The sequence below is a fragment of the Neodiprion pinetum genome, chromosome 2 (assembly GCF_021155775.2).
Source record: "Neodiprion pinetum isolate iyNeoPine1 chromosome 2, iyNeoPine1.2, whole genome shotgun sequence".
In the NCBI taxonomy this organism is placed as follows: Eukaryota; Metazoa; Arthropoda; class Insecta; order Hymenoptera; family Diprionidae; genus Neodiprion; species Neodiprion pinetum.
In genome coordinates, this window is record NC_060233.1 from 29,419,451 (window position 1) to 29,444,929 (window position 25,479).

General features: G+C 36.8%; 2 protein-coding genes and 1 long non-coding RNA gene across 7 annotated transcripts in view; 1 reads left to right on the top strand and 2 right to left on the bottom strand.

Annotated features, from left to right (window-relative positions):
* The window catches only part of LOC124212179 (long-chain fatty acid transport protein 1), a 15,324-nt gene extending 8,614 nt beyond the window's left edge, over window positions 1-6,710 (bottom strand). Inside the window, exons 1-2 of one of the 3 annotated variants that reach the window (XM_046612012.2) lie at window positions 6,567-6,710; window positions 2,349-2,646 (exon numbers count right to left, since the gene is read on the bottom strand). In XM_046612012.2, the coding sequence (XP_046467968.1) occupies window positions 2,349-2,536 (188 nt within the window). In that variant the 5' untranslated portion in view covers window positions 2,537-2,646; window positions 6,567-6,710. Of the gene's footprint in view, window positions 1-2,348; window positions 2,647-3,971; window positions 4,140-6,566 lie in introns of those variants that run through there. The other 2 variants (XM_046612016.2, XM_046612013.2) reach the window with 2 other exon arrangements.
* Window positions 123-10,445, top strand: LOC124212180 (uncharacterized). Of its 2 annotated transcripts, none has more exons than XR_011176393.1 (2): window positions 123-488; window positions 9,858-10,445. It is a non-coding gene; the product is annotated as an uncharacterized lncRNA (long non-coding RNA). The 2 variants fall into 2 exon arrangements; XR_006881600.1 differs by lacking the exon at window positions 123-488 and adding an exon at window positions 5,647-6,357.
* Window positions 7,587-24,340, bottom strand: Fatp1 (Fatty acid transport protein 1). 2 transcript variants are annotated; one of them, XM_046612009.2, is made up of 13 exons: window positions 24,137-24,340; window positions 23,219-23,567; window positions 17,368-17,696; window positions 13,683-13,833; window positions 13,316-13,553; window positions 12,952-13,186; window positions 11,082-11,283; window positions 10,353-10,545; window positions 10,141-10,281; window positions 9,879-10,016; window positions 9,419-9,576; window positions 9,095-9,248; window positions 7,587-8,872 (listed from the first exon to the last, which is right to left on the bottom strand). In XM_046612009.2, exons 2-13 carry the CDS (start codon window positions 23,312-23,314, stop codon window positions 8,718-8,720), a joined length of 2,190 nt encoding a protein of 729 aa, XP_046467965.1. In that variant the 5' UTR covers window positions 23,315-23,567; window positions 24,137-24,340; the 3' UTR covers window positions 7,587-8,717. The 2 variants fall into 2 exon arrangements, with proteins under 2 accessions (XP_046467965.1, XP_046467966.1); XM_046612010.2 differs by lacking the exons at window positions 23,219-23,567; window positions 24,137-24,340 and adding an exon at window positions 22,307-22,673.
* Window positions 24,341-25,479: the final 1,139 nt, after the last annotated feature.

Below are 25,479 nucleotides of genomic sequence, written 5' to 3' on the forward strand. Positions count from 1 at the left end.
TCGCCGCAATTACACGGCGTCTGAATTCAACTTTGATAATCAATTGAATTATTATGTATAATTACACGACATGCATTTTTTGCTTTTTATCTTAGTCTCATCATTCACGTTATATACACCGTCTCGTGCGATATTTATATGATACTAACGGTACGAGAAATATTAATGGAACGAAATTCAACGTTTGTTTAATGATTGTGAAAAAGAAAATGTTAAAAATACAGAGAAAAGTGAAGATTTTTCCGAGGCTGTGGTTCATGGAAAGTTTAATGTTCCTGGCTTTTGGTCGGACCCTTATCAGAGTTGAAACTTGGGGGTCGTCCGCAACGAACAAGCACTGTACAATGCTCTACACATACCCATATCTCGTAACTCTGACCTTTCTCCCGTCTTACGCATGTCGAGCTATAAGTATACCCTATCACGCGGATCGAAAGCTGTACATATTTAATTACCGAAAGCCAAGAGCCGCTGTCTTATACATACAGGTAAGTGACACTTTCATGAAAAATTAATAAATAATTGTACAATTCGTATAGGCGCGTATAAAATTTTTTGATATTCGAGACAATTTTTCAAAACTCTTTACTGTAATACGTTCCTCCAATGATTTTCACATCGGGCAATATGCAAGCGTGAAATTAGATTAGCATAGTATTTTTTCATGCAAAACTTTCGAGTACAAAGTCTGTTGAAAACACGCTGGAAGTTTTTTAAATTTCATGGCTAATTCTAAAAATTGTACTGACAAAATTGCGACAAGGGGTTAACGAAATGTGATACCTATACCTATACTGCTCGTATGTGCGGGAATGCAAAAAATATACGGAGACACAAATTTCCACCGTACATCGAAGAACACGTAATTATGTATTATATCGTCTTTTCATACTTTCCTTTATGTATATGTATAATCAGCGATTCTACATATATGAGAACAGTGGAGGACTGTAATATACGTAATACGTATGTATGTATAATAGTGGATACGTAATGTATATGGTGTATACAGTACACCCTGGTCATTATATAATCATAGGACATAGAAAATGCTGCACTTCTATAACTTCTCTTACGTATACATCTACATATATACGAAGTGGTACATTATATGTACATTATATTCATGCATGTAGATATGGATCGCAAAATTCGTATGATTATAGAACAATATTATTTTTTTTTTAAATTAAATCGTTTTAGATACCTACTTTTCTGTCTTTAAAAAAGAAATTACAGCCCATGATATGTTAAATGTTTTTGGAAAAAAGACCGAAAATTAGAATTTCTGTAATCATGCTTGGTTATTTAATGAAAAATTACTTGTCCCAATACATACTTTTTTTTTTTTTTTGTTCTTTGAAGAAAAAATAAAAATATTTTTGCAAAGTCTGGTGATTTTTTCTCTCAACATATATAATATAATATGCATGTACTTTTGTTTCATGCATCGTAACATTCAGGCACATGGCATACTTGCGTGAAGCGAAGCGAAGGATGGAGGTCAGCTCCCCCCCCCCCCAAGTAAAGTCCTAGTTACGCCAATGATCTTTTCAAATGACCGTTAACGAAAAATAAAAGATGGAAAATATTCGTGATGAAAACTAGTTGCTCTCCAGTGTGACCGTTAAGGTGAAGGTTGAAAGTTTTCAAAGACCTTCCGTCAGGTTTTCCACAAGGAAAATAGAATCTTTTCCTCGAAATTTATTTCTACAATGATAAGAAAAAACGAACACGAATCGTTAACTTGAGTGGAGAATTTCGGTATTCTAATCTTTCCTTAAGATTTTGAATACTGCTATCTATCAAATCGTTAGCGATACTCTCATTGCCTTTAAGATTTAAGAATATAGTGATTTTTTCCCCATAGTTTCGTTACGATAACGTTGCTAACTTCAACATAGTAAAAAATATGCACGAACTCGACGAGGTGACGAAAAAAGATTTCTATGACCTGCATGAAGCTGAAACTAGCAGCCGGAGTTGGCAGGCAAACGTGTTTAACCTTTTTGGAAATAGAAAAATGCAGTTCAATCTTATCGTCGTAATTCTATAAAAGTATCTTGGGTTCGAGGTATTTCACAAACTTTTGATTTTGGGACTTCGCTACCTCGTTGGAACGTTCGGCTGTTAATTCTGGCTGCTAGTTTCAGCTGTGTACGCTCTGCGACGACGCGTGGAACATAATATTTTGCAAAAAACAACATACAATAATGGATAAGAATAAAAAATAAAAATAAAAAAAAAAAAAAAGAAATGAAAGAAAATCCGCGCAGCGGGTCATATTGGTTTCCGGATGATGACACGCGATTTTACGAGATAAAATATAACTTCCTGGGCATACTCACTTGACGTCCCGAGGCAGCGTCTTGACGATAACATAAATCCTCCTGTGGTACCGATAAACGAGGGGCAAAAGAGCAACGGCGAAGGCTATCTGGGCGATCCGAGCAGCGGCACCCTGGATCCGAGTTCCAACACCCGCAGCCATCAGGCCAACCAGCGCCAGGACCAAAACCACGAATCTGACGTCCATCGCTTCGCTTCGGAGGCCCGGCACGGCTACCCTGCACTACCGAGCAACAGAAAACGGGGGTTGCCAGGTGGACGTAGAGTTGCGCCGAAAGAACGGGGATGACGACGGACCTGCCGACAAGGGTGCGTAATTCGTAACGATTCGCGCACGCGCCAAAAACCAACTACCGCACATCGTCGCACCAACACGCTTGCTTTCCTTTTACCTTACGAACACACAACGGCGTGTCGGATGTATATGAAACGTGTCTCTCTATTTCATACCCGAACACGATGCGAGGGTTGAGTTTAATTTTATGCACGCAATGTGTGAAAAACGCAAGGCTAAGTTAATATTTACGGTGTTGTTTCTGCACGTTTTATCGCTCGTTTTTTTTTAATAAGATCGTTGCATCTTTACGGCTGTTGTAGTTATAATTAGGTCGGGCAATTCGAGTACCGATCGGTTTTCGTTTGACCATTTCGAGGCGGATTTCAATTGTCGGGATCTGCGGAATTGACTCGTCGCTTTAGATAAGGATTACAGACTTTGCTACTAAAGGGATTGCAATAATGTACGTTTTACTGTATGATGTAAAATAATTGACAAATCGTTTTTACAATATTTGTTAAGGGAATTTTAGAAAGTCTCAACTTTTCTTAGTACACTGCGCGGCTGATTGATTTTATCTGAGAAATTGAATCTTCGATTAAACGATAATTACAACGGATAGGCAATTCGAAAAGTCGACGATTCCCTTTATGCAAATTGCATTCTCGTCACATGACACGCGCCTTAGCCTTCATTATTATTACAGATATTTACATTATTTTTTTAATTCCTTGTGTTGCTCCTCTACGAAGATGGAGGAAATATCGGAATTTTTTCGAGCGTTTATAACGTTTTAATTTTACCTTACGTAGCTGAAGGTGCGTATAAGAGGTACCGATTTCGCGGGGACAAAAATTCTCCGTATTTAACTTTCGAACCGATATTCAGACCTGATTATGTTTAGTTACACTCCTACGTATACTTACATTACTGCAGCAATCGAAAAAATATAGTGTGCCATGTATAAATCAAGATATAAATTGGTCAATATAACACATTGTACTGAATCTATTAGCATATTGCATCGCGGTGGAAAACAATCTCACGTGAAAAAAATCAAATCATTACGAATACTAAATTTTATTTGCTTTCCAAGCGTAAACGTTTCTCACAATCGGAAGGTGAAGTTGGATATTTCTTTTTTGCTATATGATCTATGATATTCAGTCCCTGTGTTAGAAATGAGCGTATAATTTACTTATTATTAATATATTATTTATAAGTAATAGAGTTTCGATTTCTAGGACGTAAAAATTCAAGAAAAAAAAAAACCGAAATACAGGGAGATGCAATTAGTTTAACACCTACGTTATAATAGCAATAAGAATAAATAAAAAAATCTAACCTGGAGAAACGTGGAAAACCGTATCACTAGTTGATTGCTATTTCTAACTTATCACTTTCGATGCATGCATGAAGCAAAATAGATGAACAAAAATTTAACTGTTGGTGATAGATATCATTGAACGACTCGAGCTGTTCGAGCGTCGCACAATTACTGTAAGTAATATGGAAATTTCTCTGACTCTGACACAACTAGCCGACCGACCGAACGACCACCACGACAATCTTTCTGTTCCTTATCATCCCTTCCCGTCGTAACACATCGATTCCGATATCACACGTATATTGGATTCGTGTGTACATACGTTACGTGTAAGGAACGCCTATTTTCACCCCCGAGACGATCGTACGAAATGAAAAACGACGAGTCATGAAGAAATAGTTCTGAGCTACAAATACGTGTGAGGATGAAGTTGGTCACGTTGCGTTGCTGTAACAATGCCGGTTTAGGAAAAATCATTACTTCGGGCTTTTAGGGATATTTGAAATTTAGTAAACCGTGATAATCGCGAGATATTTTTATTTTTAAAAGCTAACTGCTTACAAACGTCGTTCTAAAATTGCGCAATAATAATTTTTCCCTGATGTTTCGCCACGTTAACGTTACTGACTTCAGCCTCATTGAATTATCTGGATAAACCAGAACCTGAGAGAAAATTGTAACATGTTTTAGCATATCATTCTGTTTACTTCGAGTTTCCCACTTTTTATTATGTGCCATTGGTTATCCCTCGATTTATATACCAATGTAAGGGCTATCGTAGAGCATTGACCTTTGGCGTTGACAAAATCTCATTACAGTGCTCCCCCCCTAAGATATCCCTCTGTAAGATATTACTTCCCCTCATTTTACTATCATTTCCCCGCAATTCGGCTTCCCCACTATACTCAGTGTTGTTTACTTGCGCATGCGCGTAAGCCGCTACTATAAGTCAGCTGTCTACATATACACCCCACCTTTTAAGAGTAGAGGGGATACCTCTCTAAGATATTTTTCCTGGAACCAGAGCCCCGAGTCTGAAATCTTAGGGGGGGAGCACTGTATACTGTAATACGAATTATACTGCCATACATTTTACGTATCAACACACGTTTTTCAACGGTCAGAGTGCCTATAATGTCGAACCAGTTCGTGATGATTTTGGAACACGTATAAAGATAGATGACAGAAATTAACCGTTCCCCAGAATAATGAATTTTCGGGACCACTGGCTAACTCGTGAATAAATATGCGTTGTTTCTGATTTGTTTGATCTGGAACCGATGCGAATAAGATTCGACTATAGCGGTTCATCGATGATTGCGAGATAATTAAGAGCAGGCGTATTAAAAAAATTCAAACGTAAACAATAAGATTATTATCGTACGTGGCATTTAAGCATATATGTGCAAAAAAATAATTAAATTGCACAATAATAATAGATGCATACAAGTATAGTTAATAATTGTGAAAACTGAAACGTCGACGCTTCTTCACCCCGTGAAATATCATCTATTGAAACTATAATACATCGAATAATGAATTATTCGATCTCAATTATTGCGAAATCCGCATGAAAAAGTATCATTTCTTTTCATTCGGGTAAAAATTTGCGCAAGTTTCCGTGTACCGTACAAACAAAAGGATATCTCAAGGGCAATAAACATCAACTTTTTTTTCTTTCTGTTATACATCAAACTTTTTTCAGTCCACTGAAAAATGAAGCACACGTATCGCATGCGTAAATTCGAACTTTGTTCAGATGACGATTTAACGTACGCGTCCAAACTATACATATATCTTCTTATTTATCTACAATTGTATACATAAATACATCGTTCGCAGGCACTTTGCACCGCTCACTGATTGTCAGTATGTTGTTGCTTGTTGATTAACAATTGAATTGTTGATTCTCCCGACTATATCGTCACAATGTTCAACAATGAGTATGACGCATGATATATGTAACAGTATATCATATACTCGCTTAAAATCAATATATTTTTCCATAAACTGGTTAAAACCCCGTAAAGCGTATAACTGATGTAAGTATTTCCTGGGAATTGATTTAAATTTTTCGATCGATTTGTTTTGCAATTATTATGAAATTACTGTACTGTTTTATCATGTTGTCCACTGAATGAACATAAAAAAATAAAATAAAATAAAATAAGCTCGGTGCAATCTGTGCCAATTGGAACAACAAAAGCACGTAACAGACGGACACACGCATCGCGCAATAGTTACAACAATAAAACCCAGGGTTAATAATGTATTCTGTAGAATAATTATTGTTTGTTTGAGTATACGTTGAAAGATGGTGATCTTAATAAGAATATTATAAATGTTTCGAGGAAAGAAACGAGAATGCTGTGTTATGATTGAATCATCATTCGGCTGGAAACACGTGCGTATCGCATTAAAGTTGACTTCCATTAACAAAGTCGCATAAGCTACGACAGTCGCACACGTGAAACGGTAAAATGTTAAAACAATCACCTTAGAAATACGAAAGCCATGCACACATGATTACGCACAACCCTGTGCGGTTAAAGGAAAAATGGGTCTAATGATTAAAAATAAATAAAATGAGTAATAAATTTATCTTATACAGACCTACGGTTTATGCGATAGTCTTCTGTCCACACAATATATCCGTTGTTTTTATTGAAATCACAGCATTTGAACGCGCCGATAACAAAACCGACCGACTATGCGAGTTTCGAGTTTGGTGCGCACAGTGTCGAGAAACAGAGTTTTCTACATGTACGCATGTAGAATAGCTGACAAAATATGGGTATTTCCGCGTTATGCGGTAAAAGTGTCGGGTGTGAATATCTCGTATTCACTCACTGCTCAGCTGTTACTGTCTAGACAATTTGTTTGTATCTATGCTCGTCATTTTTTTTTGAAGGAAATGCCGTGATACGCGGCTATACTGTGATTCATGAACTCGGTACGTTCTACCGGATTTATTTGGCTCTATCTACATTTAATTTGCCGCGCTAGTAAACTGCTTTACGTTCCGCGTGCGTTACATGTGTGATATCATGCGACTGCGTTACTGTATTTTGAAGGTAACACGTGGGTCCGTTTTCGGTTGAAGTACGATACAAACACGGTCGATATAAATTAGCGAGCTGCCACGGGCAGTGATGAACGAACCGGAACGAACCAGCTGCAGAAAGAAATTCCGGAAGCGTACCGCTGCTTGCCCGGCTCGCTTGCCTTTGTCTCAACTGCAACATTCAATCACATTCCGTTCTCTCAACGGACGCGACTAGCGATTCAAATTTTCGAACAGTTTTCACAATTCGCGATCTCAAGCCGATTGAAAGCTATGGCAACTGCTCGCCTTTCGTAGTATGAGACTGCTCGTTTTTTTCCCCTTTCTTTTAGTGTCTCGATTTAAGAGTCGTGGGAATTTCCCATAAAAAAAATTAACCATGCTGAGGGGCAGAATTTAGGAGTCACGTCAGAAACGTTGGTAGCAGTGAAATCAACGTGCGGATTTTCAACTTACCGGGAAATTTGAATCATCTCTTTGTTTCGGACATTTTTTTTTCTTTGTGATATATAATGTTAGAAAATTATGAGTCCAGGAATTGTTAATGATGTTGAGTGAGGTACTCCCGATTTAGAAAATAATGAACATTTTTTTATTCTAAAAAAATAACAAGTAACAATCTTTGCTAAATTTTAGTGGCAATATTATAAAAACATACACCTCATGAAATGGTTGGGATGATAACGGTGATGTCTCCTTTATTCTTTAGTCGAAAGCTAGAGTTGCGTTATATCTCGGGCTATAGAATTATAATATAAAACAAAATTCATCTCTATACAGATTATGACTTCAGAGCATGGTACACACGATCTATTTGTAAGGTCAAGTTTCCGTCTTTACAAACCTCGTGTACACGAAATTTGTTATTGTATGATTGAAGCGCGAGCGTATAGTTAAGTTCTAAATCGATGCAGCCGGGTCATCCAGAGCCGTATTAACAAGTAATACAAGAATTCTGTAGATGTTGCATCGATACTTTACATTCGGTAAATCTATACAATTTCACTTTATTAAGATTGAATGTTGTCATTTTTTTCCTTATATGTATATATTTTTTTTTCATCAATCTTTCATTTACATTGACACCGTTCAAGTCAGTCGTAGCAATACATTGCGTTTTGAGTTACCTCAATCATTCATATGTCAACAACAATGCAATTCGGAATTCTTCATTGTGCGTTACATGTAATATCCGTAAAAAAATAACCGGTTACAAATCACAACCCTGACGTTTACCGCCGTATAGAGTATTTCACCGATTTAGTTAATCAATTATTACATTTAATTATTTATTCAATCAGGCTATATTATTATCATAGCTTTATCCAATTGAAAAAAAATGAATCAGGTATGTAGGTAAAAACAACACACATGGGGATAAAAAATAAATAAATATGAGGAAAAAATTATGCGCGTTTAAACACATGTGACAAATCCGTATAGGTATTAAGCTACACTTCCGGCAGTGAAAAAAAAAATTGTCGACTGCCTTAAATCAGATCACCGAGGCTTCAAATCATTATCACTTTTTTCCCTTTCATCTTTTACAACACATTCTTCTCATATTTTAGTTAGGGTACTTGAAAGTTGTTTTTTTATTTTTACCCGTGTTTATATTGCACGTCGGCTTCTCACGCGGTTCAAATAAAATAGCATTCTTACTGCTCCTAGACAATTGATTTATGCCAACGTTTTTCTATTTACAAACGAATCTTGCCTTGTTGTATCTGTTCAAACGCTTCAGGTGTTAAAACGTTGTAGCCAGACTTTGGATCCAAGTAATATAATTTGTCCTGAATCTTAGTTGGATCGTAACCTTCGTTCTGCAGATCTTTCTTCTTTATTTTGAATGTACCTAAGAAAGAAGTGGAGCGAAAATAAGGGAGTGCAGTTTCGTATTAAATTTCATATTCCAAAACATAGATTATTTCCCGGCTCTGGTAGCCGTTGAAGGACTTCAGGCCGATTTCAGTCTTTCAGAATTTCCAGGCCCAATAGACAGTGTACTTTTATTTCGCTTTGTCTGGTATTCGATTTCTTAAAAATTTTACGTACAATATCTGTGATGATAACTTACCAGTCATATCAATCTTTCTCAAAGCTCTGATGAATTGAGGTATAGCATATGTTGGCAGTTGCTCTTTCATCCCCAACACTAGCTGCTCTAGGTTTAGTGTGTCATCTGGGTCGTAAATAGCTGCCATTCCAGCCCTTCCTTCAGCTCCTTGAATCTATAGAAATATTGAATCATTAGTTACCGTATCTATTAGTATCCTTTGATAATTTCGTGGGTTCTTCTCAACTATCTTGGAGATATGACTTCAAATTAGGGCTATGAATCGGTTTGGAATTCATGCTTTAAATTTTTACTTTTAAACTATGAATTAATGCTCTTTATCACCTCAACACCGTAAACGACGCAATCCTTGTAATTAGCAAGGTTGCTGACAATCGCCTCGACTTCTGATGTCGATACATTTTCACCTTTCCATCTGTATGTATCACCGGTGCGATCTTTAAAGAACAGGTATCCCAACTCATCGGCTACCAAGATGTCACCTATAATATGAAATTAATGCTGCATTTCACACGTAGTTTTGGGCTCGTTATCAAGAAATGCTCTAAACCTAAATTATATACATTAGTTTTTTTGCTTTTGTTTTGTTCTTTTGACATGTTATAGATCGAAAAGTGGTTCAACTGAATTAAAAAAATTTGAATATCTTAATTTGTAAATATCGTATGGGAATGATGTTTTTATTTCAGTTATCGAATATTCTGAAAATTTAGTACTTTTCTTGTTTAATATTCACTCATGAGACATTTGATAATCGTTACAGGTTAGTGTTTGCTTTGCTCACCAGAAATGAAGGCAGAATCACCCTTGGCGAAGACATCATGAACGATTTTGCTTTTGGATGCCTTAGAGTCGACGTAACCCAGGAATGCTCTTGTTGGATTATTCGGCATGATTTTACCGATGAAAACGCCAGGTTCATCTGAAAACGAACTTGACAAGTTAGAGTAGTTTTTGCTAATTAGCAACAAATTTGTTCAGCTTTCAACGTACACAATTTTAGAATCAAGAATTATTATTATATACGATTGAAGAAACGTAATTACTTGGCTCGCAGGTCATACAAAGTCCCTTAGAATTTCTGATTGGCTCTCCATTTGCATCTACCTTAATTATAGAAATCGGGTACACTGCTGGAATGATTCTTGAGACGAAACCGATAGCTCCAACGGTGTTGTCGATGTTTACTGTGGAAAGTAAATAATTATGCTTATGTTCGCTCTATTGCATTAAATTTCTTGTACGACAATTTGCCTACCAATGTTAGCATTTCCTTCGGTAGCTCCGTAAAATTCGGCAACTTTTGCTATTTTGAAACGATTAACGAAATCACTCCAAATTTGCGGCCTTAGCCCATTACCAAAAATCATTCGAACATTGTGTTGCTTGTCTTCTGGTTTTGGCGGTACTGCCAGTACATAGCGACACATTTCCCCAATATATTGAGCTATCTGGAATGAGAAAAATTTGTAAATATTACATCACCGCCAGCTAAAACGAGTTCAGTAGTAGCACCAATCGTAAATTACGTCGCATGACGAAGAATTTGTTTTGCAGAAGGATCGATATTTTAAAAGTATTTTCAATATGATAAATGATGGGTGTTTCAACCTGTTTTCGTTCACTGTAATATAGGTAGAATTACATGCAAACGTGTTATAACAAAGGTAGTTGGATTCGGTATCCTAATAATTTGAAAACTGTGAGATTTGCAGGAAGAATCAAGCCATTTAAAAGTTTTCAATTTCAAACAATGTAATACAAATTTCTTTCTGTGTAATTATGGAAAGAGGTAGAACCAGACATTTAGTAAATAGAATATGGTACAAGGACGAATGTGATTAACGTAGGGAAAATTTAACGACCTGTGATATCTCGAAAATAATATGATAGTAGTAATAATAACGATAACCACAAAGAGAATAAAAATAAAACATGTTGGAACAAATATAAGAATATATAATACACAACTTGTTTTTCAACTTACAGTACACTGGTATTTAGCACAATCGGTAAAATACGAGCTGGCCGAAAACTTTTTCCTAATCACAACCGTTGAACCGTGTAGTAAAGCTTGACCTATCGACATGATACCGCCAGCCGTGTGGTACAATGGTAGTGGAGTGTAAAATCTATCACTGTTTCGAAAACCTGCGACATAGTGGATACCGCTAGCGATGAATAAGTACCTGTAACCAGAAAATCGTTAAGATAATTGGCGAGAGAAAATTTCACGCTTGTCTCTTTTCCGGCAACGTCATTTTATTATTACAACACTTGCGACGATTTTTCTGGTAACCAAATAAAGGAATCCGCAGAACCCTTATGGGAATTGACTCTCGGTCGAATTGACTGAAATTTTCATATGTTGTAGTACATACCCTCCCAATCAAAAGTTCTCACGGGCACAAGTGTCAAACATCAGTGGTTTCCAAGATACAAGCTTCGGAAGGGGGGAGCGCAGATTTTTTAGTATCTCTGGATTACGCGAGTTTGATGAATTACAAAGCTTCAAGGGGGCTTGAAATGAAATATATCACTCAAAAACTGCACAGCCAATTCGCAGAGACTCCGCATGCGCGTGAAAAACAAGACAAGTCGATTGCTGCATGAATCGGAAGGTCTCGTTCAAGCGAAATCTGACGTTGCACTTCCTTATAGTATACCAACGAGTTCATGGATGAAATCAATCGCAGCTTTCTGCCTATGTTTGAGAATCGACCGTGCGGTTTTTTGAGTGATTTGTTTCATTTCAAGTCCCCTTGAAGCTTTGTAACTCGTCACAATCGTGTAATTCAAAGATAGCAAAAAATCTGCGTGCCCCCCTTCTCAAGGCCTGTATTTTTGAAACTACTGATCTTTGGGACTTGTGCCCGTGGAAAAATTTTGATCGAGAGGGTATATACTACCTAGTACTAAAATTTCAGGCAATTCAATCAAGAGCCAATTATCATAAGGATTCTGCAGGGTCCTTTGCAAAATTCTTTTCATCAAATGATGTAAAAATGTCATGTTCTTCAATGATAAAGGCAATGGTTTAAATTTCAAGCCAAAGTACAAAGTACTTAACACATAGATATTTTACATAATACATGATTTGATTTTTAATTTTTCGTAAAATTTGTTACCGCTTTTACTGCGCCAACCTGAGTCGAATATCCGGTTGTGATTAGACGCGATTTGACGAAAATAGTGAGATAAGCTATACGCATGTAATATAATGCTGAGAAATAATAAAAAATAATTTTTCGATAAATTTATGGCATTTAAACTGTTATCGAAAAGAAGAAAAAAAAACATCGAATAGTTTATGTCCCGCAAAGAGCATTATTATATATACAGTGTACATGACGACTTTGAAACTTCGTTTGACGAGATGATACGTGTAATTAATTAAATATACTTTTCATCACTTCGGAAGTCATGCATAAAATACAACGTTTGTAACCGCTGTAAATTCAATTACGTAAAACTGGTCAAATGAATAAATGAATGAATGAACGAATAAACGAATGAACGAATATAAAAAAGAGAGAAAAAGTTTTTAAGAAGAATTGACCAGATCGCGATGTGGCGTTGAAAAATATAAATGCATTTACATTAATTAAAGTTCCTAATTTGTGAATATAATTGGTTGACGAATACGCTTTTCGAACATTTGGCCGTTATTGTTGAATTAAGAACGGAAATTACAGTTTCAAATCTTTATAAATTTTTTTTGTCAATTTTCCTTATTACTCAATTATTCAGTGTAATTGTATTGTATATAATGAATACAATGTTCAATTGTAACGAATTTTTTTACTCCCACGTCAGGAATATAGTGAAAAAAAAAGAGAGGAAACTGCTCATCTCACCTGGAGTTTGTGATCACGGCAGCTTTTGGCAGGCCGGTTGTACCGCTAGTGTAAATATAAAGGAGTTTATCACTGTATCCGCCCTTGTCTTTGATTACAGGCGGTGTGGTTGGGGCATCAACGAGAATAGCGGTGAGATCTTTTTCCTTCAGTCCATTAGAAGGTGAATTTGTCGTTTCCGAAAATCTGTATAATGCTGTCTTCGCGTTTATAGACGAAGATATATCTTTAACGGCTGGAGGGAGAAAAACCATAATTTAATTTCGCATATACATCATAAAGTACGGAGGAATGAGTAATCATTTTTCATGTTATTCTCCTCCATTTCTCTCGGTCTATAATTACAAAAGTCAAAGCAACTTACCGTCGCCTAAATCAGCGCCGTATATTATCGCTTGGCAATTGGCAACGTTGATGCTGTGGAGAAGCGATGCTTTTCGGAGATTAGTATTTATCAACGGTACTATAACACCGAGTTTGCTCAACCCTAGCCAAATTCCAACGAACTCCGGCCGATTTTCCAAAAACAGAGCAACGGCGTCTCCTTTGTGATATCCATGCGTCTTGAACACCGTCGCTACTTTATTACTAAAATCCTCAATCTGCAAATAATGGCAAATGCGTATTAGCGGTAACTCGGCAATTTACAGAGAAGAAATGTAAGAATCTCTGTTCTCGTTATAATCTTCACATTTTTATACACTAAAGGCGATGAAGCGCAAATAATATACCTGCTGGAAGGTCCATTCTTGATCTTCGTAAATGAAGCAAGTTTTGTTCGGATGTTTCGTCACGTATTGCGCGAAGATATCTGCGACGCATCGATTCTTCTTCTCGTGTGATCGGATTGACCACAGTAAAGTTATGTATCTCAAAACTGCCCTGTTCAATCAAAAAATTACAGAAATAGGATTAACTTTTTGTATTTTAAATCAATTTCAAATGAAATAATTAACTATGAAAATTCATTACATGCAGGAATACATATATTGAATAAAGTTTCATCCTAAATTGCCGTGTACAGAAGTGGCCAAGGTATGCAAAAATCTAGCATTCTCTTAGCGAGAGAAGAATTTTAAATACGTTGTGTGTTCTTTTTTATGAGGTATCTATAAGTGTATTTACTCGTTGCGATAAAAAAAAAAAGTCGTCGGAATCCTACTTTTTTGCGTATGATATTTGAAAAACCAGCATTAATAGCTTTACATCTCAAAACGAAAATCGAACTTACATGCGATAACTTCGCATCAAGTACTTTACATGGATTGACACGACATCAGGTTGTTGACGTTAATTATTCGGTGCTTTGATCATTGTAGTGCTATACATGTAATATATTACATATGCAGGTATACAGCTGAACCGTGCCGAGTCATCATCGGATACAAAATCAAGCCGTTAAAAATTCAAGGTGATAACTGAGGTCACGCGTTAACCGACGCTGCATTGTTAAACCGCGGAACAAAACTTTTCAACATCGCTTGGTTGTTCGCATGTGGGTAAAAAAGTGTTGTAATAATAAGAGGGCAAAAGAAAAACGAAAAACAGTTTTTCCTCAATGTAACACTTCCTGTTTGATTTAATGATCAGATGAAAACTGGCCGTTTGAATAAGTTACAAATTACGCAAGCGTTAAGAATATCCTGTAGAAAATATAACAAAAGACACGTGTATGATAATAAGACTACTAATAAGATAAGGCAATGACGAAGATTAAACTTATTTTCTGAAAAACATTTACATAGAAATTAATGCAAATGAGCGTTATTCAGCAACCGTATCGTTCGCAAGTTGTCGTAAGCATAAGAGTTCCAAGTTCATCCTTAATCTGAATTCAATTGCAAACGGAAAAGAAGCTCCAATACAGCCGTATTTTCTAATCGTATTCCACGAAAAGTGATTTTCAAAAATCAAATGGGTTTCCTGGTTAAAATGAGTTTCGTAAAGTCCGAACCATGATTCATTCTTGCCACCGATATTTTCCATAACAATCGTGGAGTACTTTATATCAAATCTGAATAGTCATTAACCGTAATTAATTCTCGCATGAGTGGTCTAATAATTACACACACCTATAATAATATAATAATCCGTGCTCGTTATACGTTTGACCGGTAACTTGCCGGTCATAAAATATGCTACTCACGTTACATGCAATACAAACAAATTTTACACGTATACCGATATATTGCAGCCTAGTTAAACACGGTATAAATGTACCATATCAAGAAACGCGTTTTGATGCCGTTATACAGATCAAATCAACACGCATCGGCAATCTCTCCTATCCATGTTTCAAACAAGATAATCATATAATCTCGGCTTGTTGATATTCTAAGGTAGTCGTTGAAACAAGTTATAAGGAGCTTTACACTCGAACATTATGCACCCAATTAAAAAGGATTGCGAGTGAACCCCGTGCGGTTGTAATTACGCAACAGGGATCTACATATTGTGTAGTAAATAATAGTAAAAACGATGATCATAACACGCATTATTGGCAGATAGCGAAAGTTACAAAAACTGGCGCCTGATTTGATAAACCTTTCCCTCGTTCAAAAGCGTAAAACGATTTTACAGTGTGGACAATTAACGCAGCTGTGTTACAGTTACTCGTCATGATATACAATTTCACTAAATCCAGCTGTGAAACTCAAAAAAAACATCACGGTATATCTCTTTGTAATATATATATACCTATATACTTATATTCCAAGAGCATAACGAAAAAAGGCGAGCCTGAAGATATTAATGTAACCGCATCGAAATGTTGAAACAAAAATTACTATTTTGTACCTTTAGAATAACTGAAGAAGTTGAATTGACAAGATCTGAGTCTGTTCACGGTTTATCAACGGTTTCTCGAATTTCCGAAAGTCGTCTAAAGATGCAAAATAACGAGTTTTTCTAAAGATGCATCATTACAATAACGTGACAAACTTCAGCCTTGTGGAAAAAAAATGAATAAAAAAGCGCAAAGGGATGTCACCATACGGATATTTATATTATTACGCTATCCGTCTTCGCTCGTTTCAACCGTTGTATCATTTCGAGGCTCGTTTTATGGCGCAAGCTAACAGCGATTTCCTTGCATGGCCGCATGGCCTTTTGTGATCATGTTAAAACCGGTATAACTTGCTAGATTAATTTTCGTATTTTCAAGTTTTTCTTTAACAATTTGGTATTCGCAATTTGAAGCATCCACCATGTAAAGATTGGCAATATGTTTAAAGATTATTTCAAAACAACGTATCAGATTGTACTAAAAAAGTCAAGAAAAACACGAAACGTTGAAAGGAAGGCAATAGCGTTAACGCAAATGTCACCGCTACGACAAACAAACAAATAAGAAGAACCGAAAAATAAACAACGAAGTGGAATTTCTCTTAGTGATACTCGAAAGCGATTTCTCTCAATTCTAGGACAGTGCACACGTACAGCAACAGCCTGGTCCAACCTGTTTAAGCTCGACCTTTCGGACCACTGCACGCCGATCTTACACATAACCATAGTAAATAAAAGTAATCAACATAACGGTGAATTGGAAGATTGGTAATATTCTCTCACATCCATTTCAAGCTTTTTCTCACTCTTTCACGCGGCCAAAATGAATCGACGATTGAAATCTCCCGCCCTGTATATCATACACCGGATGTTCAGGGTCGTGTCACGAGGTCAAAGGGCCCGAGGTACGCATTCATTAAATATTTATCGGCACTTATTACAGCTCAGATCAGCGTGATCTGCGTTACAAATGTCTATGAATTTTCGTTATTGCATTAGGCGACCGATCGTTACTTTGGTCAGACGATCGTCACCTTCTATAATTCTGCAAAAATATATCGAGTAAAAAAATCTGGAGCATAATATCGAATCCAAGAAGATCCCGACATCGATTCATCTTTATTTACTGCCCTCTTTGCGTGCAAGGGACGCGCAGTTTCGTTAACCCGCATACCGGCGGACAGTGTTCTTATGTCGTCGGAAGAAACTACCGCTATGAAGCATCCGGCAAGCCTCTGACAATAGGAAGTATGTCTAAGGAACGAATATATAGAAAGATAACGAGTTAGTTTACATGACGCTTGCTTCCGTTGTACCGATCACCACAGCACGTAAGAATGATTGTTTTACCAACCAAGAGTTAACGCATCCGAACCGTTACAATTTAACTCTCTCCCTCTCTCGAGAAAGAGAGAGAAAGCAGTCTAGCGTGTTTTTGATCCGGAGTAAGCGACCGCCGCTAATGATTGCGAAACGAAGGTTAACAAACAGTGGCGTTAAGTGAACAATATAATTTTCTAAATCTTACAGAGACCGAAAACGCCTCCTTGAGTCAGTGACCAGATATACCTGGCACCAACAACAACGAATTACTTCTAGTGACGAAAAATAAGAACAACAACAACAACTCACGTGATATCCCTCGGCAGTGTTCTTACGGCGACGTAGAACCACCTGAGCCTTCCTCCGGACGCGAAGTAGGCGACAACGGCGACGAGGAAGAGCTGAAGCAGGAACATCGGCCCCATGAACATCCATACCGCTGCCGAGAGCACGATCAGGATCGCTGCTATCATCGTGGCTAGCGCCAGGCGACCCAGCAGACGCACAACTGGGCTCCGTCGGCCCCCCAACTCGCGGACACGTGAGTCGGGCGCCCCTGGAGGGGGGATTATCCCGCCACCTTCGTTGGCCTCGGCTCCCCGTCCCGACGGATCCTCGATCTCGCCGCGTTCCACGTCCTGCGCACATGTCGAAAATCTCTGTAACTTCGGTGCCTTCTTTACCCGCTGTGTGTTTTTATTTCGTTTTTCCTTTGTTTTTTTCACTCATTTCTACGCTCGTCCGTGCTCATACTTTTCCCGTCCCGACGACGTCGCGTCGGTTAGGAAATCTGACCGACTAGAATCACTGATTTCTTGTAGATCAGAGACGAGACTGGAAGACTGGAAACGGGATTGGAGGGCGTGTGTAGTCAGGCTTTACCGACCGAGTGAAACGTTCGGCTATTGTCAGAGCCTGTGTATGGTTGAACCGAAAAAGTCTTTAGCTAGTGCAATTCTAGGTATTATCTGTAAATAACGATGGCCGCTAATCGTAAGCTAAAAATAATCAATGAATCGATTAATCGAGTTCAATAAAATAATCGAACACGACTTGACTGAATTGGTAAAAATTACTCGATTAATCAATTTTTTTGTAGATTTTTAGAACGGTGCATTTGAAAAAGAAATTTCGGAAATTTCAGCGTGTTGTCTTAATAGCGGAAATCCTTTTCATAACTTATGGTTTCATTGAAAATATTTTTCAATTTCAGGTAAAAATATTAATTTACCTTTCATTTATTATATCAAATAAGTACCTAGTGAATAGGACAATGAAGGAGGTTCGACGTTCCCTGAAAGCGAGGCTACATTGAATATAGAATGCAGCTTTTCCGATTAAGCTTAAGAATTTCCTTTTACGACGCGACAATTAAAATACAATGACTCTTGCTATATATCGATTAGAATCTGTGAATAGTTGCTTCTTTTGTCATTTTACCGACAGGGCAAACAGGTTTTTTCAAATCTTGATCGATCGTACGAAAGAGGCGACATTCTAATGGTTGTAAATTATTGGATGCCGGAAGGAAAATTTACTTGTTTTTCATACTTTCCATTGAGTGAGCAACTCATTTGATTAATCGCTGAGCATATCAATAACTGTCACAAGAGGATGTTGAACCTGTATACGTGTTATTTTATATCTTTTTTATTTATTGGGCTTAACTTGTTTTCATTTAGGAGTCACGTCAGTTATCAACGATAACGAAAAGCATGATCTGTCATTTTTTTCCCTTTCGTTTTTTCTTACGAACATGCGACTGCTTACGTCTTTGAACTTAAAACGAAGCTGCCACAAATATGTGAGTCAAATCGGAATGATATGAATAGAAATATACCTTATCGCATCGTATCATCGCTTCTCAATATCTTGTTATTCAGCTGGTATAATTTTACTTTGGCTCATGAATGAGGTATTCCGCGGCTTTCAATGCTTTAGTATTCGTTTTTGATTCCACAAGTTTGACTCCGGTAATTATACGTCAAAATAGGTAATAAAATTTCATATTAATCGTCATTTGTTACGATAAATTGGAACACGCAATTAAGGCTGATATGGAGCTTTGACTCATTGCCGGATTTAGATCTGGCCATAAATCAATCTCGATGTGCATTTGTTTTTTGTCGATGAGTATGAAAACTCGTCGGATAAACAGAAAACGGGAATCCTCGTAAAAAAAGCGGCCTGAAAAATACGACGAAGAACAAACGAGTCAATGCGGATATATCGTGAACTTCTGTTGACTGACCTAATTTGATAGCAGAGGAAAACAAAAAAAAAAAAAAAAGAAACAATCTGTGCTTACACCGACTAACAGTAATACATTAATTTTTGCAATGCGTACATGGATATAATCACGAGACGATTTGAAACAATGGGATTTTACTTGCAGTTCAATAAATCTCTAAGAATGTCACTTAGGAATTTAAAAAGGTTGAGTCTGGCGCAACGATTCGAGCTCAAGAATTTGTCGAACGTAAATTTATATCTGTTACATATCTAGACTTGAATATTTGAGCACCGATACGACAGATGCACGTAAATTTGTCTCCGGTAATTAAGCGGGTTTGCAGGCAAAAACTAAGAAGTTAGCAAAAGTTTTAAATCATTAAGTAATCATAATGTTAATGATACCAATTATCATCAAACTCACAGCAGGCGCCAAAAATGTGAACAACACATCGTAAGAATATTCGAGGAAGTTGGATATCAGCGGAAGGCTGTAATATCAGCTACCCATAGACACAAAAAAATCACGAATTAGATAAGCCAGAGCAACAGCAATGCCTTAAACAGAATCTCACTTTTTTTTAATCTCCGTTATACGCCGAATTTTCATCAGTATAGTATACTCAAATTATCCGTTAAACTTTTGTATATATTTAATCAGTTCACATTCGCTATTCCAGTCACAAAATTATGAATTAGCCTGAAGCCTTGTATACTGTGAATATTCATTCCGATTCTGAACGATGTATGGCATAAAAATAATAATAATAATAATAATAATAAAGAAAAAAAACCGCGTGGTAAGAAAAGCGTGCTTTCACGTCGCCGCCTGCTATCTATCATGTTGTGCAGTTTCATGCGTATGATGCGATACGTTCCTACATATACTTGCATAGTTAATACAGCACCGTGCATATTCAGACGTGGAAAGCGTGAAAAGTAGGTGAAAGAATCATAACAAAAATAACACAGGTAAATCAAGTATCCTTATCTGTACTCCACGTTTACGTACCTACACAATGTGTACCGTTCCGCTATTCAGATTTGACGTACAAAACTTTCGCGGTTTCTTCTCCCACAGCGATGCGTGTATATAATATGATATTACATATGTTGCAAACTGTAGTAAAAAGAATGAGAAATCGGGGCATTTTAAATAAAGCACGAGATGAGCTATTGGAAATTATTGATGCGTGACGACAATCTAATCATTTTAATGATTAGACAGAATTCCCATGTGTGGTGTAACAATTACAAAAGGTATTCGTAAGCGTTTTCGAAAAACCATCAACCTCGACGAATGACATAACATGTTATAGGTACGAGATATGAGTTTTAATTTAGTGATTGTTTAAAACCGCAAAACCATTAGATTTGTCGAATTTTGACGAGTTTAATGGGTGTATTACTAAAGACAGCTGAGAGCACCGACTGCTCACTATACGAGGAAGAGAGTGACGCCTTGAAAATGGGTTAATTCTGCTGGAGAAATTTGAAACCGCCGCGTCATTGCCGTGTCAGACAATTCGGTGTACTTTATGCTCAACGATTTTGATGCTCCTACTTTTTTGGAAATAAAAGTTTCCACAAATATGCGAATGTTTAAATTGGAACCTGCACGTCCTCGCAACTCAGGCTAGCAACGACTCTTGTGCATCAATTTTCTTTTCCTTTTTAACTACTCATTAATTCCCTCTCGCCTCGTTATTCTTATTTAACGCTTTTAATTATGTTCCTAGATGATATTCGGTTACATCGCGTTGCTACTTGTGCAATTGTAACCAGCTGTATATATACATATATATATGGCAGTCCATACCTTTTCGACCTGGATCTGACCTTTGACTTCTCGGATTGGGTTCGCGATTTTTTATATGATTGTTCTCACTTTGAGAGGAACTAGGTTTTTTTTTAAAGACTTCTTTGACTCGATTTGAATTTTCTAAAACCTTTTAAAACAATTTTACCGATCGGCACAATTTAAAAATCTGAAAAATTGCGTGACGGATATCAAAATTTTTAAACTTAGAGCCTGAGCGGGCTAATTTTTTCTTCTTACTGTTTTCGAGCTTTATCAGAAAAAAAACACGTTTAAAAAATTAGAAGCGGTAGTCATTTTACTATGGATGGTCGCTGAAATACTTTCATATTATGTCACGTCGAATTTTTGAAAATTTTTTCAAATTATTCGGAACCATTTCAGCACTTGAAATTGTTTTTATTAACAAAATAAAGTAGAAAAAAACTCTTGCGAAAATTTAATATATTCATATATTTAATTGCAGTTATTACTTGTAATTCGCATACGTATACATATACCTGTTCATTTGTAGAGAAATGCGCGGGATACATCAATCGGGTTTTTAGATTTCATAGCCCATCTCTCATGTTATACATAGACACGTACAATAATCATTACTAATATGTAATGTAATAAATAATATTTGTTATTAATCGCGTTCACAACTTAAAACTACATGTAGGTACATTAGTTCACAAAATTTTTATCACCGATCACACGCCCAACAATTCAATTAACTACATAATATAATGTCTTAAATTATCATCCTAAGTTTTATTCTTGGAATGGGAAATAAACTGATGTGCCGAAAACTTTATTGTTGGTAAACTCTTTGCGTCGTAAATTTGAAGGTGTAATAACGTAAATTGCAAACAAGTATATTCAATAATAGCTAGTTAGCCGTAGCCGTGTGACAAGCCGTTTTAAATCATAAACAAGATTGAAAAACAATTTTAGAGACTTTCGCTGTCAGTTTTCGATGTCAGAATATAAATAACGGATCGAGAAATTTCAGATTAGTGTATTTGAAAGTTAAAATAATTGGCAATGATATAAATATAAGTGTATACAACTTTCTATGAGCTCAGCTTATTAAAAAATATCAAAATTTGCAAGCGTTTGATCGTTTGAGAAATTTGGAAAGCCATCTGTAGTCATCATTCTTCTACGTATACAGCAGAGGTAAGTTTTTGTAAAATAATTGCTACGACTTACCTTGTTGAAAAAAAACCGTGGGCGACGTGCGTTAAAAAAACGGTAAATCGGACGACCAACGCATAGTTTGAGGAAGTTTCGTTTTAGCAACACGGTTGGGTCTTTTTATAATAATCAAATGTCCAATCTCCACGGAGTCACTTTCAGATTTTGCCAATGATCGTTGCGTGAAGTAACGCGGCTAATTTAGAGGCGATATAAAAATAGACGTATCTCTAGATATTACAGGCCTCGTGATTGTTACTATTTTTCAACTTTTTACCTCTCGGCTTTCTCACTCGATCGCTTTCTCATTGTCAGTTCTGTCAGATCCGAATTTCCGACAAGCGGATGAAAACCACGCGACTCTCGATTAACGCTCAAGTTTAGGTATCAAGGCCAGTGTGTTTGTAAATACGGAAATGCAGCGCATCGCTATTGTCATCAACCACGCGATTTGCAAGACTGGAAAACCGGCTGCTCAAATGTTTTCGATCAATAACTTCGCGTGTGCTGCTCTCTCTAGGATAAAATCGAAACTTTTTCCGGCGGGCTCGTAGCGTCGGTGTGAATTATTAGAACAGAACGCGTTCGCGTGAAAATCGAAAGTTGTATAAAAAGAAGAAGTGAAATTTCCCCGTCAAACTTCCGGAGAATATATTTTATTCAAGAGCGCACAGTTAGTTATTTATTTTCAAATCTGGTTCATTGGAATTCACTTCTTCCCGTTATTCAAAAACTCACGTTACGTCATTGATGTACGAATAAACACGAAGAGGGTCAGAGAAAAAAGTTGAGCGCTTAAAGAAGAAGAAGAAGTAGAAGAGACAGGGATATTTGAAAATCGAAGCTTCCAATAACCGAAGAATTATATTGAAAAGGATCAATCGTTCGAGCATAGTCTTAAAGAGACGTGGTCTTTTTTGCACTCACCTTATCCTTGTTTGGAACCAAATTTGGAATAATTGCCATTGCGGTACCGTTCATCGTGCCGTGTGTTGGTGGACTTTTCGAAATTGAATCCGACATGCTGTTGTGCTGATTTATGGTTTACGATGAAACAGGTTTTAAATATAATTCAACTCACTGCGTATACATTTGCATATACGTGCATTAATTCACCACTGATTTTGCAAAGTTATTGCTATATACTTATTACAGCAACTTTCATTTTATTCCTCAAGGAGTATAAGTTACAACTCTGATTGGCAGTGACTGAATTTGAATGACATTCACTATTCCCCATCCACTTTGATTGCAAGAGAACCGATATGCGGGATGGCTGGAATGCAAGTAAACGAAAGAATGAAAATTCAACTTGACCGATCACATTTTATAACTGATGTTAAATCACGTCTTTTGACACGACCAAAACGATTTATAATAATAATAATACCGCTCATCGGCCGCAGACTTTCATTTTCTTATTGAAAGGGGAAATATTTCTTAAGTTTCGCGATTACTGATAAAAGTAAAGATTATGATCACTAGCTACTTTTTCTAACAGCATGTACATGCGTTTCAAAAACTCGAACTATTCGACCGTGGTCAGTTCGATCAGTGATCGTAAAGTAAAAAGAATACACCTCATATACACCATATGTATGTACGTATAATAACCGAGAGCATGGAAAGCAGGGAATAATTTAAACTGGGAAGAGGTTAGATTTAAATTTCCCGAGAGTCTATAGATCGCAGCATTTTGAAAACTGAAGTACAATCAATCGCTTCCTACTATAAGTAGAGACAAGTAATTTGATTATGCTTGAGGAATCAAAATTGACCTAACGTATATAATAATATACTTGATTTACAAGCTATAAATATATCGAGGGGAAAAAATAAATTTACCATCAAAATAAACCATCGACAATTAACAAAAAATTCGTTAAAAATGATAGAATAGTTATTCGCACATCTGAATCAATCACATCGTTTCACATTTTCACGCTAGTCATCCTCGACGATAAAAAACTTTCAAACTAGAAGGGTATGGCGATGTTGTTGCTGCCGCAGCCTCTTGCTCGTACAAGTTCTCGGTACGGACTATACAGAACTGATTCCATCCATGTACCTCAGAATCGGCGAGGCAAGACTTTAACGAAACCTCCCTCCCAATCCTTACCTTGTAACCACATCTGGAGCCCATTTCTGCGAGCAATGCTCACCTACTCGCTGCCTCTCATGTGCCGCCGAGCTTCTTTACCAGAAATTACGTAGACATATATGACACGTAACAAGGTCTTTTATTTGACCCTAAGATCACGCATGTCCTGCTTCCATGCACGCAACGATCAAGCTGTTAACGACAATCGTGCAGGCTGCGGTATAACTTGGATAATACGTAATTTCAAGCGTTAGAAGGTGAATAATTAAATATGGACAGCATACAATTGATGTATGTAAATTGGGTTGGCTGATTTTTGAACTTTTTCTTTTTAAGGTGCTGCTCGAAAAATTTGTGATAAATAGTGGAAGAAAATTGCCGTCAAACCTGGAGAAGGCAGGAAAATATTTATACGTCGCGACCGAGTGTTGAAATATTATTTATCAGTTTTTATGTTTATACCTTACGGACTTGTACATGTATTATTTTTTTTCGTACCGTGGTCGGATTAATAATTCAGCAATCAACGGCAAAATGAGTCTAACAATTCCGTAGTTGGCTCTTCTCGTCATTTATTCGAAAGAAGAGTATCGCATCACCTTAATGTCTCTATTTCGTTTTCACTACTGATTTTTATGAATAATGATTAATTGGACTACGGTACGAAAAACATAAACTAATATATATAATGAGTCCGTACACATAAAAATAGATGAAAACTATTTCAATAATTGGTTACGACCTCTAAATATTTTCCTACCTCCTCCAGGTTTTAAGGTAATTTTTTTTTTCCACAAAATTTTTCACAAATTTTTCGAGTAGCACCTTGAAAAAAAATAGTTGAAAAATGAGCATCCTGGAAAAATGCATAAATTCCGTAACTTGTTTTCGGTCCGAAACAAAATGCGACTTCAATTCTATACGAATCATGTGACAATGCATCCGGTTTTCCCACGTCTGCTGCATCGCCACTCATTGTCACGTAATTCGTATATAATTGGACTCGCATTTTGTTTCGGACCGAAAAGAAGTTAGCTGGAAGGTTAACCAATTTAGATATTTTGTATCTACTTTAAGTTGATTGCAC